Source organism: Xiphophorus couchianus, chromosome 7 (assembly GCF_001444195.1).
Source record: "Xiphophorus couchianus chromosome 7, X_couchianus-1.0, whole genome shotgun sequence".
Classification (NCBI taxonomy): domain Eukaryota; kingdom Metazoa; phylum Chordata; class Actinopteri; order Cyprinodontiformes; family Poeciliidae; genus Xiphophorus; species Xiphophorus couchianus.
In genome coordinates, this window is record NC_040234.1 from 32099391 (window position 1) to 32113069 (window position 13679).

Sequence of the window (13679 nt, forward strand, 5' to 3'; positions counted from 1 at the left end):
TTTGGCTTAAAACCTAAAAATTTGTTTCACCCAAAATAAGAACAGAACAAAAGCTTCATAAACCAATGAGAAGGATAAGTCACAAAAGTTCATTAGTAAAGAAGCTGGCTGTTTTCCAGATCAATGGAAAGTTAAGTGGATGGACAAAAAAGCATATAGTCAACTACCTTGAGAGAAATATGAAACAAGTCTGTTTCAAAAACTCTGCTGGCAAAATTTGAGAATCTATGGAGTATTATCAAAAAGAAAATCCAACAGAACCAATAAAGTAAAATAAACTTCCTTAAAACTTCAGCAGCTTTTCAGTTTTTAATTGTCCTGATATAGCAATTATTTTTTCTGAGAAACTGAATTTTACATTTTTACAACAATAAACATCCAAAATATGTGACTTGTCAATGATTGTTCCAATTCTTTGAAATCATATTTATAGAAAGAAGATAAACAGAAACATACTAATGAGAAAAAAGCTGAGATTTTAAGATGAAAATAAGGTTTATAAAAATGTTGTGGTGGCTGCTGACCCATTGAGCTGTGGCTCTGCTCCATTAGCACCATGTGTTGAAGGAGGGGGTTGTGACCAGCTGCGCCCCCTCCAGGCCCGTCCCTGTCCAACGCCGACGAGGCCAAGTAAGACGGCAGGTGGGAGGTGGGCAGAAAAGCCGAGGCCAACGGAATGCCCGGCTGTAACGCTGGCAGCGCCAGATGAGTCTCGCCATCTTGGTGTCCCGATACCACCTACAAAAGAGACGGAGATGGAAAGGCATGAGAAGACGGAGAAGAAAAGAGGGAGGCAGACAGTCGGAGTGGGAGAACGGTCAAAAAGTGACATGTGGGCAGAGAGATGGAGAGAGATGGTAATGCCAAAAATCTGATATACTGTACACCCACTTGCCAAAAATACAACTCAGCAACTGTTTCAGCAACCGTTAATTCTGTAACAAACTAAATCAGTTTCCTGTGTTTTTAAATTTATTCCTTAAAGTAACAATCAGGACAGTGTGGGTCATTACTGCTGGTTAGTTTGTGTACTCACAGAGTTTGCAGGGCCGGAGGCAGGCAGTCCTAAAGTGATGTTGGGCAGAGAAGGTGAGGTGTAGAGAGACAACTGGCTGAGTGAGCCGTCCCTGGTAGCCAGCCTCTGAATCAGAGAGGCCTGAGCACACACACACACACACACACCAAAACAATCTGTTAACAGAAACCTTCTCACAGATATTTCCACTGACTTTTGTTTTCTACAGTTCTGAAACATGAAACCAAAACAGGAAGTTGCTTCTTTCCTCTAACAGACAAGTTTTTTTCTTCCAGAGACATGAAGAAAAGCATTTCTACAGAGTTCAGAAATGATGCTTTCATTGCATCCCTGACAGGTCACTGGTTATTTGCCAGTCAAATATCAAAAATTCTGAATTGTTTTATTCTTGTCATGTTCACTAAATGCAGTGAAAGTGAAAACTCCCACTTCCTGCTTGTCAATAAACAGCAATTTCTGTGAAGCAATTTGTTTCAGTAAAAATCAAATAAAGGTCATAGACCCAGTGTTTTGATGTGTGAATGGGCAAATTGAATCACTTCTTTATTTTCTATTTAAAACTGATACCAGAATGGATGGCAATGCTGAAAAGAAAATGTGAAAACACCTAGCAGGAGATGTTGAGACTGAAAGTTCATTCAAAAACTGTCGTTAAAAGGGAAAATTATTATAAAGATAATTACTAAGGCAAACAAAAGAGGATTTAAAAAATATATTATAAAACTTGATGAACAAATAAATGACTTTGTAAAAAAAAAAAAAATCTAATCTTATCATAACCCAAGGTAATAATGACTCTGTGGTCTCTATGACGATAGTCTGTGCGTTGCATAAGCCGGGAAGACGAATGTGTATCTGCAGTCAGAGGGATGCAGAACACGTGTGCAGCCATGCTGTTTACCTCTCCTGGGCTGGTAGAGATTGGGATGCCGTTTTCACTGGGGATGTTACTGGAGCTGTTGTTGGGGGAACTGGAGCCGGAGCCTGGCGCACTGTTGCATGCAGAGTCTGTAATACACACAGCACAGAAACAGATAACAGAAATGGTTTAATATGCTGACAAACAGCTAACTGTTGTCTACCAGGAAATTATATGACTTTTAGAAGCTAAAGCCAAATAAAATAATTCATTGAATGCTTTTTTTTTTTTTTTTTACAAGAAGATTCAATTTAATTCGATATGTCACTGGATATCATGCTGATAGTGCGAATCTAATTACAGAGTTTCCCTGTGGACTATCTGCAGAGATTGTTCAGCTTTAATAATGTTATCACTGTTTAGTGATTTTCCTCATCACGTCATCATCTTAAAGCAATAAATAAAGATAATAAACTTTATAATGACTACAGTGACATCACCTACATACAGCATCAACTTATTTTGGTATCTTAACATATGCAGGTATGTTTAGCAATTGGTTACCATGAGAAAAACTGGCATTCATGGTGACATCTACGGCTAGGATTCAGACTTTTTAACAAGCCATGTGGCAGCCAACATTTTAAAAACCATCTCACAGAGTTGTGTTTTGTTCAATAAGCAAAGTGTTTTTCACTCTTTATAGAGATATTCAAAGAGAAAGTGAGACAGTACTGGTAGCTGCAGCTCTCCTGTGTACTGCTGCAGTGTTCTCACACAGGAAGGACCTGAAACGCCAGATCTTAAATTTTATGACTTTCAAGACAAAGTGCCTCTTTTATCAAGCATGAAATCTTTTTTTCTGCAAGTTTCTTCTGCAAAGATTTAAATGGAAGCAGCAGTGAAATATGAGCTTAATTATCATTAATTGATCTGTCTTAAATCATGAGTTGAGTTCATTGAAAACTGAGTGGGAATTTTATTTAGTTGTCGTCCTGTTGAGATTAAACAGTTTAAGGGAACATGTTTGTTCACGATCCTCATACAAACATGTTTTAAAAAAAAAAAAAAAAAATTAAAGCCAGTTTGCAAACTTGCACTTAAGGCTTGCATAAAAATGGATGCAACATTAATCGCAGTAGTAAAAAATTGACTTCTTTCTTTTTTTTTTACAAACCTGCAATGGCCAGAAATGAACAGTAAAGATGGGTTTAAAGGCATTTTTAGCTTTATGTGGAAACAAATATATATTTTTCCTCCTTCAGATTGTATCTAAATCATTTTTTTTAACCAAAACACATGTATAAATGAATAGAAGCACAGAAACACAAATATGAATTTTTTTCCTCGATGTACATATTCAAGTATATATATAAAATGAAAAATTATGTTGGAAAGTCTAAAAAACCTTCTTTGCTACAGCATAGTGATGTGTGGGTTTGATTTTTTTTCCCCTCAACTAGCATTAAAACCATATTTTTTTCATTTTGTTCACTTGTTTGTTTCTTGGAAATGAGCCAAAACTTTGTGTTGCCTGTTTTGGTAGAAACATGAGGACGTGTGAGAATACATAAAACCTAACAGTATTTGTCATGTCAATTCCTGAAACCAAAGCAACACTGACATCCATTGAAATTACAACGGTTTTCTCTGCCCCTACCTATGAAATGCCCATCCCATCTCACATATTCTTAAGTTCCCTAAAGGATACAAAACATACCAACCCGGTTTATGATGTTCATTCAGGAAGCGAGTTTTTGTTGATGCTCACAGACATACAAATGAACCCCATCATGTGTCCTGTCAACAATATTACTGCTCTCTCAATTGCTCTTGCCTCTCTCCCCATAAATCCTCATGGTATAGTGAATTACTGCGTCTGTAATTCTCTTCCTCTCTGTCTTAACCACAGGAAGCGATTATGTTGCCACGATTATCAGCAGGCCTATCTTCTCTTCACTATAGTTTGCCCTCTTGCAGCTATTCAGCTATTTTTGTGTGACATTTTGTTCATTTTGAATCAAAACCAGAGCATTAACTTTTCAAAAAGTGTCAAAATCTTCTTCTAAGGTTATAAAGAATAAAAAGAAATGCAAAGTTGGGAGATGAGACCTGCAATTTAAGTGGGCTTTGAGATCCCTCTAAATGTTAGCACTGTTTCAAACTAGAACATTAGTGCTGAAAGTTTTCTCAAAGTAACTCCAGAAGCTCATACGTGTTTCTATACTGAAACTGATTCATAAATGTTAATAGTTATAAAATATTACAAATACGTCTTTATGTGAAAGCTGTGCATGTTTGAAATAATGTTCAGTCAAGTCAACATGAAAGGAAAATGCTTTGTAAAAAAACCCCAAAAAAACGAAAAATGTATTTATAGTGTTAAGAAATTAATTTTTGTGAAAAATCCACAGAAATTTGGTTGTTTTTAGATCAATACTTAAGCCTATTTCTTGTACTGTACTGTGTCTCACCAGCTCTGTCGAGTGATCTCTTCTTGGCAGTAGTGATTGGCCCGTCTTTCCTGCGGAGCAGAGGACTGCTTCGACGCTCCGTCACTTTCTGCTTTAGCCATGAACGGCGCTTCAGGTTGGGCTCAGATGCTGATGGGACACAAATAAGAAAAAAACATTTTAAAACAGAGAAGTAACATCATAGAAAAACTCAAAACTTCACTGTAGTCCAAACCTTCTACACTAACTGGAAGTAGTTATATTCTGTCTGACTTTACAAATGCCTCACTTTCTTTACAATGTTGCTTCAGTTCACTGAGGTTTGCAAACACTTATTTCTGCAGAGGTTTTTTAACTGTCACCCCCAAACACTTACATGTAAGTCAATTGGTTCATGAGGTACACTGGTACCAACTGCTTCATGGTCAAACTTATTTAATTTGGTATCCTCTGTCCAAAAGACATTGTTACAAAATTATTATTCTTTACTCAGTCTGAACTTGACAAACAAAAGTCATGCTGCCATGTTCTTTCAAGGTTGAAGAAAGCTGAGAGTTGAGATCATGCAAGATCAATTCATAAAGACCCGTAGGCTGGGATTCAAACCCTGGACCTTCTTTCCAACCAACTGTCCCACTGCGAAGACCTCAATGTACAAATATTGAAAGAAATGCAGCTTGGAATAGAAACTGAAATATGTATGTCCAATGCTTTTTGACATGAAAGTGCCAATCCAGGAGCAGCATGTATGTCCCTTGAGACTGACTGGCTGTATCCCTCAAAAGTGTAGTTAAGACTATGGAACAATGGAAAGCTTCTACATTAATGCTAAAACGCTTAATGCATATTTGGTGTTTCAACTATTATAGGAGGCAGCTCAGGTGTCTTAGAAGGAGTTTTAAGTATTTATGGATTTTAGATATTTGGAGGCAATTGTCGTTCCTCAACCATGCAAATACTGAGGGGTGAAATGTTTTATGTCGAGTTTTAAGTCATCTCAAATTTGTCAAAATCAAATCATTAATATCTAAGTGTCTCAAGAAAATGTACACATTTACAAATATGTTAGAAAAACATAAAGGCTGTCAAAAAGGAGTACTTAACAGTCTGAGATGGATTCATTTCCATCTCAGATTCTCATTCTGTGTTGTGAACACCCCACAAATGTGTTAAAAAACTACAACCTCTCTGAACTTATTGGTCTGCTATTCAGATGTATTGTAGATTGCAGAGTTGCATAAATGGGATCTTGTTTGTTAGCAGCTATTGGTGCTAATGAGCTTGTCCCTATAGGCCATCGAGTATGAGCCGGCCAACAGATTCAGAAGCAGAGGTTAACCATCTTCATGTGACAGTGGGAGCCTCGGCAACAATAGAGGAAGCAGCCAACTGGCAGCTTTCTTGACCCGGTGCTTAATGATGCCACCTCCATGCTTTACTAATGAACACTCCTAGTTTCCAGACACTTCCAATTACACTGAAAAAAAGGTTTGTACAAATAAGGAATAGGGAGGCTGAGGTCCAGATTTCTCGGTTTAAAACTGCAGATGGTCGACCTTGTTGGAAATTCCTTGCAGGAGGCGCAAGATGCACACAGAGGGCAGAAGAGGCAAGCACAGGGTAAACTCTGGGAGTCGTGTCATGGACAGGGCGAGGCCTTTTTGGGAGAAACTTTGCTTTGGTGTCTCTGCCAGACAATGGCAAACACTAGCAGTTCCCTTCCCTCCTCCACGGGTTTCCCTCAGTCAGTTAAAGCTGGAGGGCTGACCCACGGCTGACCCAATGCTCGTCCCATGACCCTGTATGAAGCAGACTCTGCTACGTTCATTAGCCTCAGAGCAGGAGGTGGGACATTTTGGTACAACCAAGTGGAAGCAATTGATTCTTTGTTTACAGTAGTGATTTATTCAGCATTGCGAGATTTATTCTGGGTCATTAAAATCGAAGAGAAGCACCAAAGTTTTTATGTACTTCAAAGAAGTGCAAAGCTCTCATTATACCTTCACATAAGAGGGGATGAGAAAACCTATTGTGAACCTATCATGTCCAAGTGCTTTTACAAATACACACTTAGTTTTAGGGGAACAATGCAGCTGAACTTGTGAAACTCAATTATTATTTAATAAAAGGGCTTCCTGATAAGTGGAGTGCACTCCTCTACCGTCTTTGTTAACAGGGACGAGGTCAGTCCGGGTAAAATGCTATGCATTAGTAGCATCGGGTCCGACTGTGGGAGACCATGCAAAAATTATAGGTTCATACTGAAGATCACGTCAGATATTTTATTGCTGACAGAATCAGACAATGGAGATTATTACTAATTAGAAAAAATAAATAATTTTTTCTTTTTTTTTACTTTATTAGAAGCAAATAAAACCTACAGCATATGAAAATATATGTTTTACAATCGGCAGTATAAAGCAGGCACAACATGTACTGACTTTCTTTAAGATGTGTTTTGGCTGTTGTGCAACACAGATGTTCTCAATTAAATGATCAACAACAGATGTTTTATAAAGTGGATTTCATAACTGTACTGGCATAATTTTGTATGCTTTCTCTCAGATCCTAAGTATCACATCATTAAAAAAAACATCTGCTTCTCATCAGGGTCTTAAATTAGATTAATAAAACTTTAGATAAATATCATTGTGTCAACGTTTATTTAAGTCAACATTAAAAGTCAGCATGTGAGAAAACAGTAGACTCTGAATTTATAAACCCCTACAACAAACTTTACGAGCTTGGAAGAAAGCATCGTCTGACCTGAAGTGGCGGCTTTGGATATGGAAAATATAGCTTGCTGCCCAGGTGACATCAATGATTGGAAAAAATTAAATACTTTCTGTCCATCTGACCCAAAGTCAGTCCTTCAAGAAGGTTGCAATTTTTTTTTTTCTTTTTATTGTTGAAGCCCAAAGTTACTGATTTTGCAGCACCTTTTTCAAATAGTGGTAGTCAAAGTAACAACTTTTATTAAACTTTATTTTTGCTATAAAATGGTCTTACAAAAAAGTTAAAATGGATGCACATAATCTTCCCAGAAAAGACAGGATTTTAACACAGTTAATATTTAAAGTGCAAATAAAATTCTCAAGTACTGTCTTGAAAATCATGTCCAGAGGATTTGTTTAAGTGCAGAACAAGAATTATATGTTGGTCAGTCAAGTTAACATGAACTGTACACACAGTATAAACAAATCCTGCAGAGCATCTCAATATTACAGAGCCTGTCAGGTGACATGGAAAAAAAAGTGAAACTTGTGGCCACGACTTGTTGTAATTCCCACAAAAATAAGTAAGTCGTTCCCATGAGTTAAGTTGTTTCCACAAGTTTTTTTTTTTTTTTTTGGAGTTGACTGGCTTTTTAATGACACTGAACTTTGTATCTAATCTGATCAGTTATTTGGCAGTAAACATGAAGGTTATTTTACTGGAGTTTTATTAAGGAGTCTTAACTACATTCTATCATCTCTAGTTCAGAATAACAAAAAACTGAAAATCTGAACTGAACCAGGAGTTCAGTTCAGTTCCCAAGAGCTACTTCCTGTTCACCATGAAATGAGACAGATTTTTATAAAACATTTTTTATATTTCAAATAAAAATGTCTTTTTAATATATTCTTGCCTTGACCACCTTATATTAAGACCTATAAAACCTCCTTTTGTTCCCAATATATTCCGTGTGCAGCAGAAGGGAATTACCCTGAGCGGCATCCGTGCGAGAGCTGTTGCTGTCCAACTGCTGGAAGAGATTTTCCTCAACTTTTCAAAACACAGTTTTATCTTTATTGAAGTACGGTACTTAAAGGTGACATCATTTATTTATTAGACTATTGTCCAATGCAATAATTCTTTTCTTTTGCAGCCTTTTTCTAGTGGATTCACATCTGTATTTTAGCTCATTGTCCTGCTGTGAATTGGAGCCGCCGTAGTGCAAAGGAAATTGTTTGAGAAGTCTTGTGGTTCATGCTGATGCAACTTTATAAGTCTATGCTGTCACCTTCGTTTCAGAGAGAAGAGGTTTTTTGCTGACAACCACTCCAAAAAAGTTAGACTGTTTATCCAGTCAGACTTCTATGAACTTGAATTGTCTGACCTCCAGGTGAACTAGCTAAAACTTTATCCAGGAAAGATTTGCAACAGCTTAACATTTTCCCTTTTGGAATAATCTTTATCTCGCCTAACAGACTGACTCCAAATAGTTTGGAAATGGACTTTTAAACATTTCCAGACTGATGGGCAGCCACAAAAGCTGCTCAAACATTACTAAAATCCTGGTTAGCATTTTATTGACACACACTTTAGCGTGCCAGATCAGTAAACTGCCAAAATGTTTGCTTTCGTTCAGGTGGCCACATTTGCAGATCAGTAATCAGCTGATCAAAAACAGCTGCATAGCAACATCTGGTAGTAACTAAATGTCTTGATAAGGAAAGGTCTTATGAAGAAAAGGTTTTTCTGCATTTTGTTCAACTTTAAGCATAAAAAATTTGTATATCAGTACCTGCTGTTTGAATATCTGTTTGCACATTTTAGGGCTGTAACTAATGAGTATTTTAGTAATTGGTTAAGCTATCAATTATTCTGACTATTAATCACATAAAAAACTGGCACATTCTACTAATTATTTTATTTAAGCGCCTTTTTTATATTAGGAATGCATGCAACGATGCAAATAAGCAAATAAATCAATTCCTTTTTAAAAGAAACAAAACAATATGTATATAATACAATGCTCTGAACTGTATTTTAATAATTGCTTAATCACAATTAATCTGATTAATTGATTCAGTTACAACTAATATTAAAAAGTGAAATTTCTCATGATGATTTTTTTTAACTAAACAACTTAGAGTTATAAAAAGAAACATTTATGGGTTAAAAAAATGACGGAGTAGAAGGAGAAACGAAGTTATGAGCTGAAGCCAGGAGAACGATAGAAGGAGAGTGAAGGAGACAGACATGGCGGCGTGGGTTTGAAGGGCACTGGTCACTGTGGGGTGTTCACCTCAGGACAGAGTGACTTTGAAGGGTGTTAATGCCGACTGGGCAGAAGCACGACAGTTTGCACACGTGCAAACATGCTCGCTGCAGAGAGCCCAGACTGGTTTTACTGCTGATGCTGGCATTTCGCTGCAGATCCCCCTCTCTCTCCTCCACCTCTTCACCTCCTTCTATGCCCTCCTTTCTCTCACTTTCTCTAAATTCCCACTTCTCTCTTTTATTCTGGAATTAGTTCCTCTCGCCTTCATTGTTGAGCCTTTATGGGCACATTGTGAGCAACCGTTGGCAAGGGTGGGTGTTGCGCTTCATTACAGCAAAGGTCACTGTCCCACTTTGCAACTTTTATGACCCAGAATAAGTAGAATTTTTAAACTTTATGTCCTCTTCCTCTGTGGTCCTGTTGCTGGGACAAAGTAAGAAAAGCCTAGAAAGATCTAAACTTTGCATTTTTTTAATTGAATGCTCAAAAAGATTCTATCCTTACACTTTGATAAATCCATTAAGAGGATATGACGTTTAGATTAAATGACTGTTTAAGTGCTACTGAATGTTTCAACAGGGAGTTGATGAGGAAACTGCTATTGATAGAAAACATATTGATCAGCTGCTCATCTGTTTGACAGGAGGGAGCCCCGAGCTCCTTGGAGGCGTGATGGGGAAAGTCGTGCCGCTCTGCCAATAAATGGGAAGGAAGGAGATTTACTGTATGGAAATCAATAGGCTCATTTGTTCCAGCTCATCAGCAGAGCTTCCGAGAAACATCGTACATGTGAGATACATTAGATAAGTGGATCAGAGGCGCAGAAGCTGGAAGAAATGCACGCGGTCTTATCTGGACATTGTGTTCAAAACATAGAAGTTAAAGAGTTTACTGTAAAACATGAGTTTCAGGATTAAACATTAGCAAAAGTAATCATCTGTCCCAAGAGGTGACTGGTTACAGCTAACAACCCCCCCTACTGGAGATGAGGTTAAAATCAAACTCTAATACTACAAATAATGTCTTATCATGTACTAAATTAATTCAATCAACAGTGAAAATAGCTGATTATTTACAGAACTTTACAAATGTATTTCTTAAACTTGTTTAGATTTATCTCAACCATGAACTTATGTTATTAATCTGGATTTTATGTGATGAACATGGTGCTTAATTGGGAAATGAAAAGAAAATAACCAACAGCTTTTAAAAAAAAACTTTACAATTAAAAATGGGAAAAGTGTGCCATGCATTTATTGGGTCAATATATAGTGGAACCACAGTTTGACGCAGACAGAGATTTCACTACCTGCTTTGCATATTTAGACACAGATATTGTTGCCCATTCTTCTTTGAAGTACATCTTATGCTCAGTCAGACCAGATAGAGCTTTTCAATCTTAGACAGATTCTCCAGTGGATTTAGATTTGGGTTTAGACATATGAATTTGTCTTCATCTAAACTTCTATTTTTGCTCTGTCTTTATCTTTAGGGTCATGTCTCAAACCTTTTGTCGTTTTTAACAGGTTTTCTTCCAGGATTGTCTTGTATCAATCCTGGACACAAGACAAATAGATGATAAGTAGATGATAAACATCATCTATTTAAAAGTTGCAGAAGACGGTACCTCAAATCCACAGCTTGAGGTACCGTCTCCTGTGGTCTGTCACATAAAGTCTCAATAAAATTCAAGTTCAGGCCTGTTTTGTCTACCACTAAACTATTATTCTGTTATTGTGACACCGTTAAGTCACTGACATTAGTCACTCGGCATTGTTGAGACATCTGCAGGACAGTGATGAAAGATAGCCACAGTTCACATGTAGTTTTTTTGTTTATACTCCACAGGACAGAACAACACTTCCTGGATTTTGCGCTGAATCAAAGGTTCTCATTATTTTCTCATGTGTTTCTTTGTGTTACTACAGCCTTAAGGGGAATTTGCAACAGTACACCATGAAGTTCACACCCACAGCTGGAAACAGATTTAGGTTGCAGGGTTAAGACTTCCCCAAATCTAGCATTTGCAAGCACTTTAAGATTTTTTTTTCAGCACTTCACTGTTGTAATAAATAACACGTTGCTTCTTTTATGGAGCAAACAGCTAAAAATAATGGTTTCACATCCTCATTTCACAAAATTAGATCTTAATTTGGTATAAAGTGCCAAAACACAATAAATGCTATTTAGAGCTGCTATTTAGACCTGATTCCAGGGTTTAAAATCTTCCTCAAGATTTTATTTGAAATTAAACTTTAATTTCAAATAAAGTTTATTTGAAATTAAGTTTAAATAAACTTTAATTTGAACTTTCAGCATGAAAAGCTGCATGTGGTTCCACTTTGAGACTAATTAATGCAGTGAATGCATCACATACCAAGTGGTTTTTTTATATTCATAGTCAAATCTTTCAGCAAAACAAAGTTCAATAAGTGTGACTCTCAACCACCCATTCACAGAAAGAAGCAATTTGGAGTTTGGCCACTAAGTTGGATTTCACTGTATTTGTTCAAAGCCACAAAAACATATGGAGGGTGTGTAAACTGAACTCCAAACCTTGTTATTAGAAGACAACTTGTTCTTTCCCCTGAGGCACAGCCACCCATGTAAAGCTTTACATGTGTGAATCAGCTTGGGTCCAGTCAGTCACTCATAAACAAAGATACTGACACCTAAAGACTGTTCCAAAGCACCATACGGATTCTTTACTTATTTAGCCATTCGGTTGTAGATTTGCTGTTACTAACTTTAGGTTCAATGTCCTTTCAAAACCCAGTTTAGACCAGCTTCCACTGTCAAACAGATGGCCTCATATTTGACAATAGATTATTTTATTCAGAGTCCACTCATTAACAGCAAAATGCACTCATTCTGTGGCTGCAAAAAAGGCACACATGATCACAACTCCACTACCGTGCTTAACATTTGGTTCAAGATGCTGGTGTTGACATGGTGCACTTAATTTTCTCTAAACGTATTGTGTCATCTATGCAATACTAACATTGGAAAAGACAGTTTTTATCAAGATAATCAGCCGGACGTACATGAGAGAGAGGAGAGTGAAGAAACGTTGATTTATCGCCACTGATATTGTAATCACTATATTTACCAGTAAGACTTCCTAATATCATCCTGCATTATGATCAAACAATATCAGAAACACTGTTTCGGAAGTCTTGCTTATCCGGACTTAATTTTGCAAACTTAAGCTTTGCTGTCATATAACTTAACTCTTCCTAACAAGCAATTCTTAATCAGTCCATCAGTTTTCTATTCATCCTTTGATGAGCTATAGCATTTAACCTGATAACTGAAACCTATATGATCTAAGATTGGAGCTGTGTTGGGTTTTTTGCAACTTCTCCATCCAATCTGACATGAATGAATTTGCTAGAACATCCACTTACTAGAAAATAGACAGCTGTGTTAAATCACTGATGATAAAATGATGAACTTATTCAAGACTTGAATAAGTTCAGCTCTTGAACTCTGAACTCTTGAACTAGTAGTTTTAAAGTTTGATCACACTAAACAGAATGTAAAAACGTTCAAGGTTTAGCATAGCTATAGTGTTACTGTAAGTGTTACGTAAGAAGGATAAACAGGATCGATTTAACGAACCTGGGATTGTTTAGGCTTAAAACCAGAGCAGAGGTGGAATAATAAGTGAAAAATGTGAAGCTACTCTGCTGCTGAATCAGCTGAACATAAAGAACATTAAAACAACATAAAAAACATAAACATAAAAACATAAAAAACATTAAAGTCTTCAATGATCTTAGCGCTCATTTTATAAGTGTGGAATGATAATGTCCGTGTGTAATAACGTAATGTATGAGCAGCAGAGGGAAGGTCAGCATGACAAGCATGCCTCTGTAATGAAGGCCTTACAGACTTCCTGTCACAGCATTCAAAGTGTTCCTCTGTGCACCATGCGCCGTTATGACAAAGCCCTGCTGTAATAAATCGTACGCATCATCTTACTGCACAGATGCAGAGCATTCAATGCACATTTAGAGTTTGCATAGATAAAAGACCAACTTTGGGGGGAAAAGCGTCATGAATGACGCGAGGAGTGCACTGATGTCGAGTGCTGTCACTCACTTCCTCTTCAACGTGATTCATATCTCTTAAGGCCAGCCTAATACGATCACAGTCAGCTAACTATTTACACAGTTAGAACAGTAGTTCTTCAACAGCTGGCTGTAAACTGACGCACAGGTCAGCAGCAAACGTCTTCCAAGAGCACTTGTGCGTATCAGACTTCCTTTTTCGTCCAGGAAGAATGATACCATGAATGTTATGAACAAATCTCAGAGAAAAATTCCTAAAAGTCCAAACTCT

At 37.2% G+C, this 13679-nt stretch overlaps 1 protein-coding gene across 5 annotated transcripts in view; it reads right to left on the reverse strand.

Moving 5' to 3' along the window:
• hdac4 (histone deacetylase 4) overlaps positions 1 to 13679 on the reverse strand; it is a 123165-nt gene that overhangs the window by 42540 nt on the left and 66946 nt on the right. For all 5 annotated transcript variants that reach the window (XM_028022588.1, XM_028022589.1, XM_028022590.1 and 2 more), the window contains 4 exons: positions 4370 to 4498; positions 1938 to 2044; positions 1037 to 1156; positions 525 to 738 (listed from right to left, as the gene is read on the reverse strand). In XM_028022588.1, coding sequence (XP_027878389.1) covers positions 525 to 738; positions 1037 to 1156; positions 1938 to 2044; positions 4370 to 4498 — 570 coding nt within the window. The remainder of the gene's footprint in view (positions 1 to 524; positions 739 to 1036; positions 1157 to 1937; positions 2045 to 4369; positions 4499 to 13679) is intronic.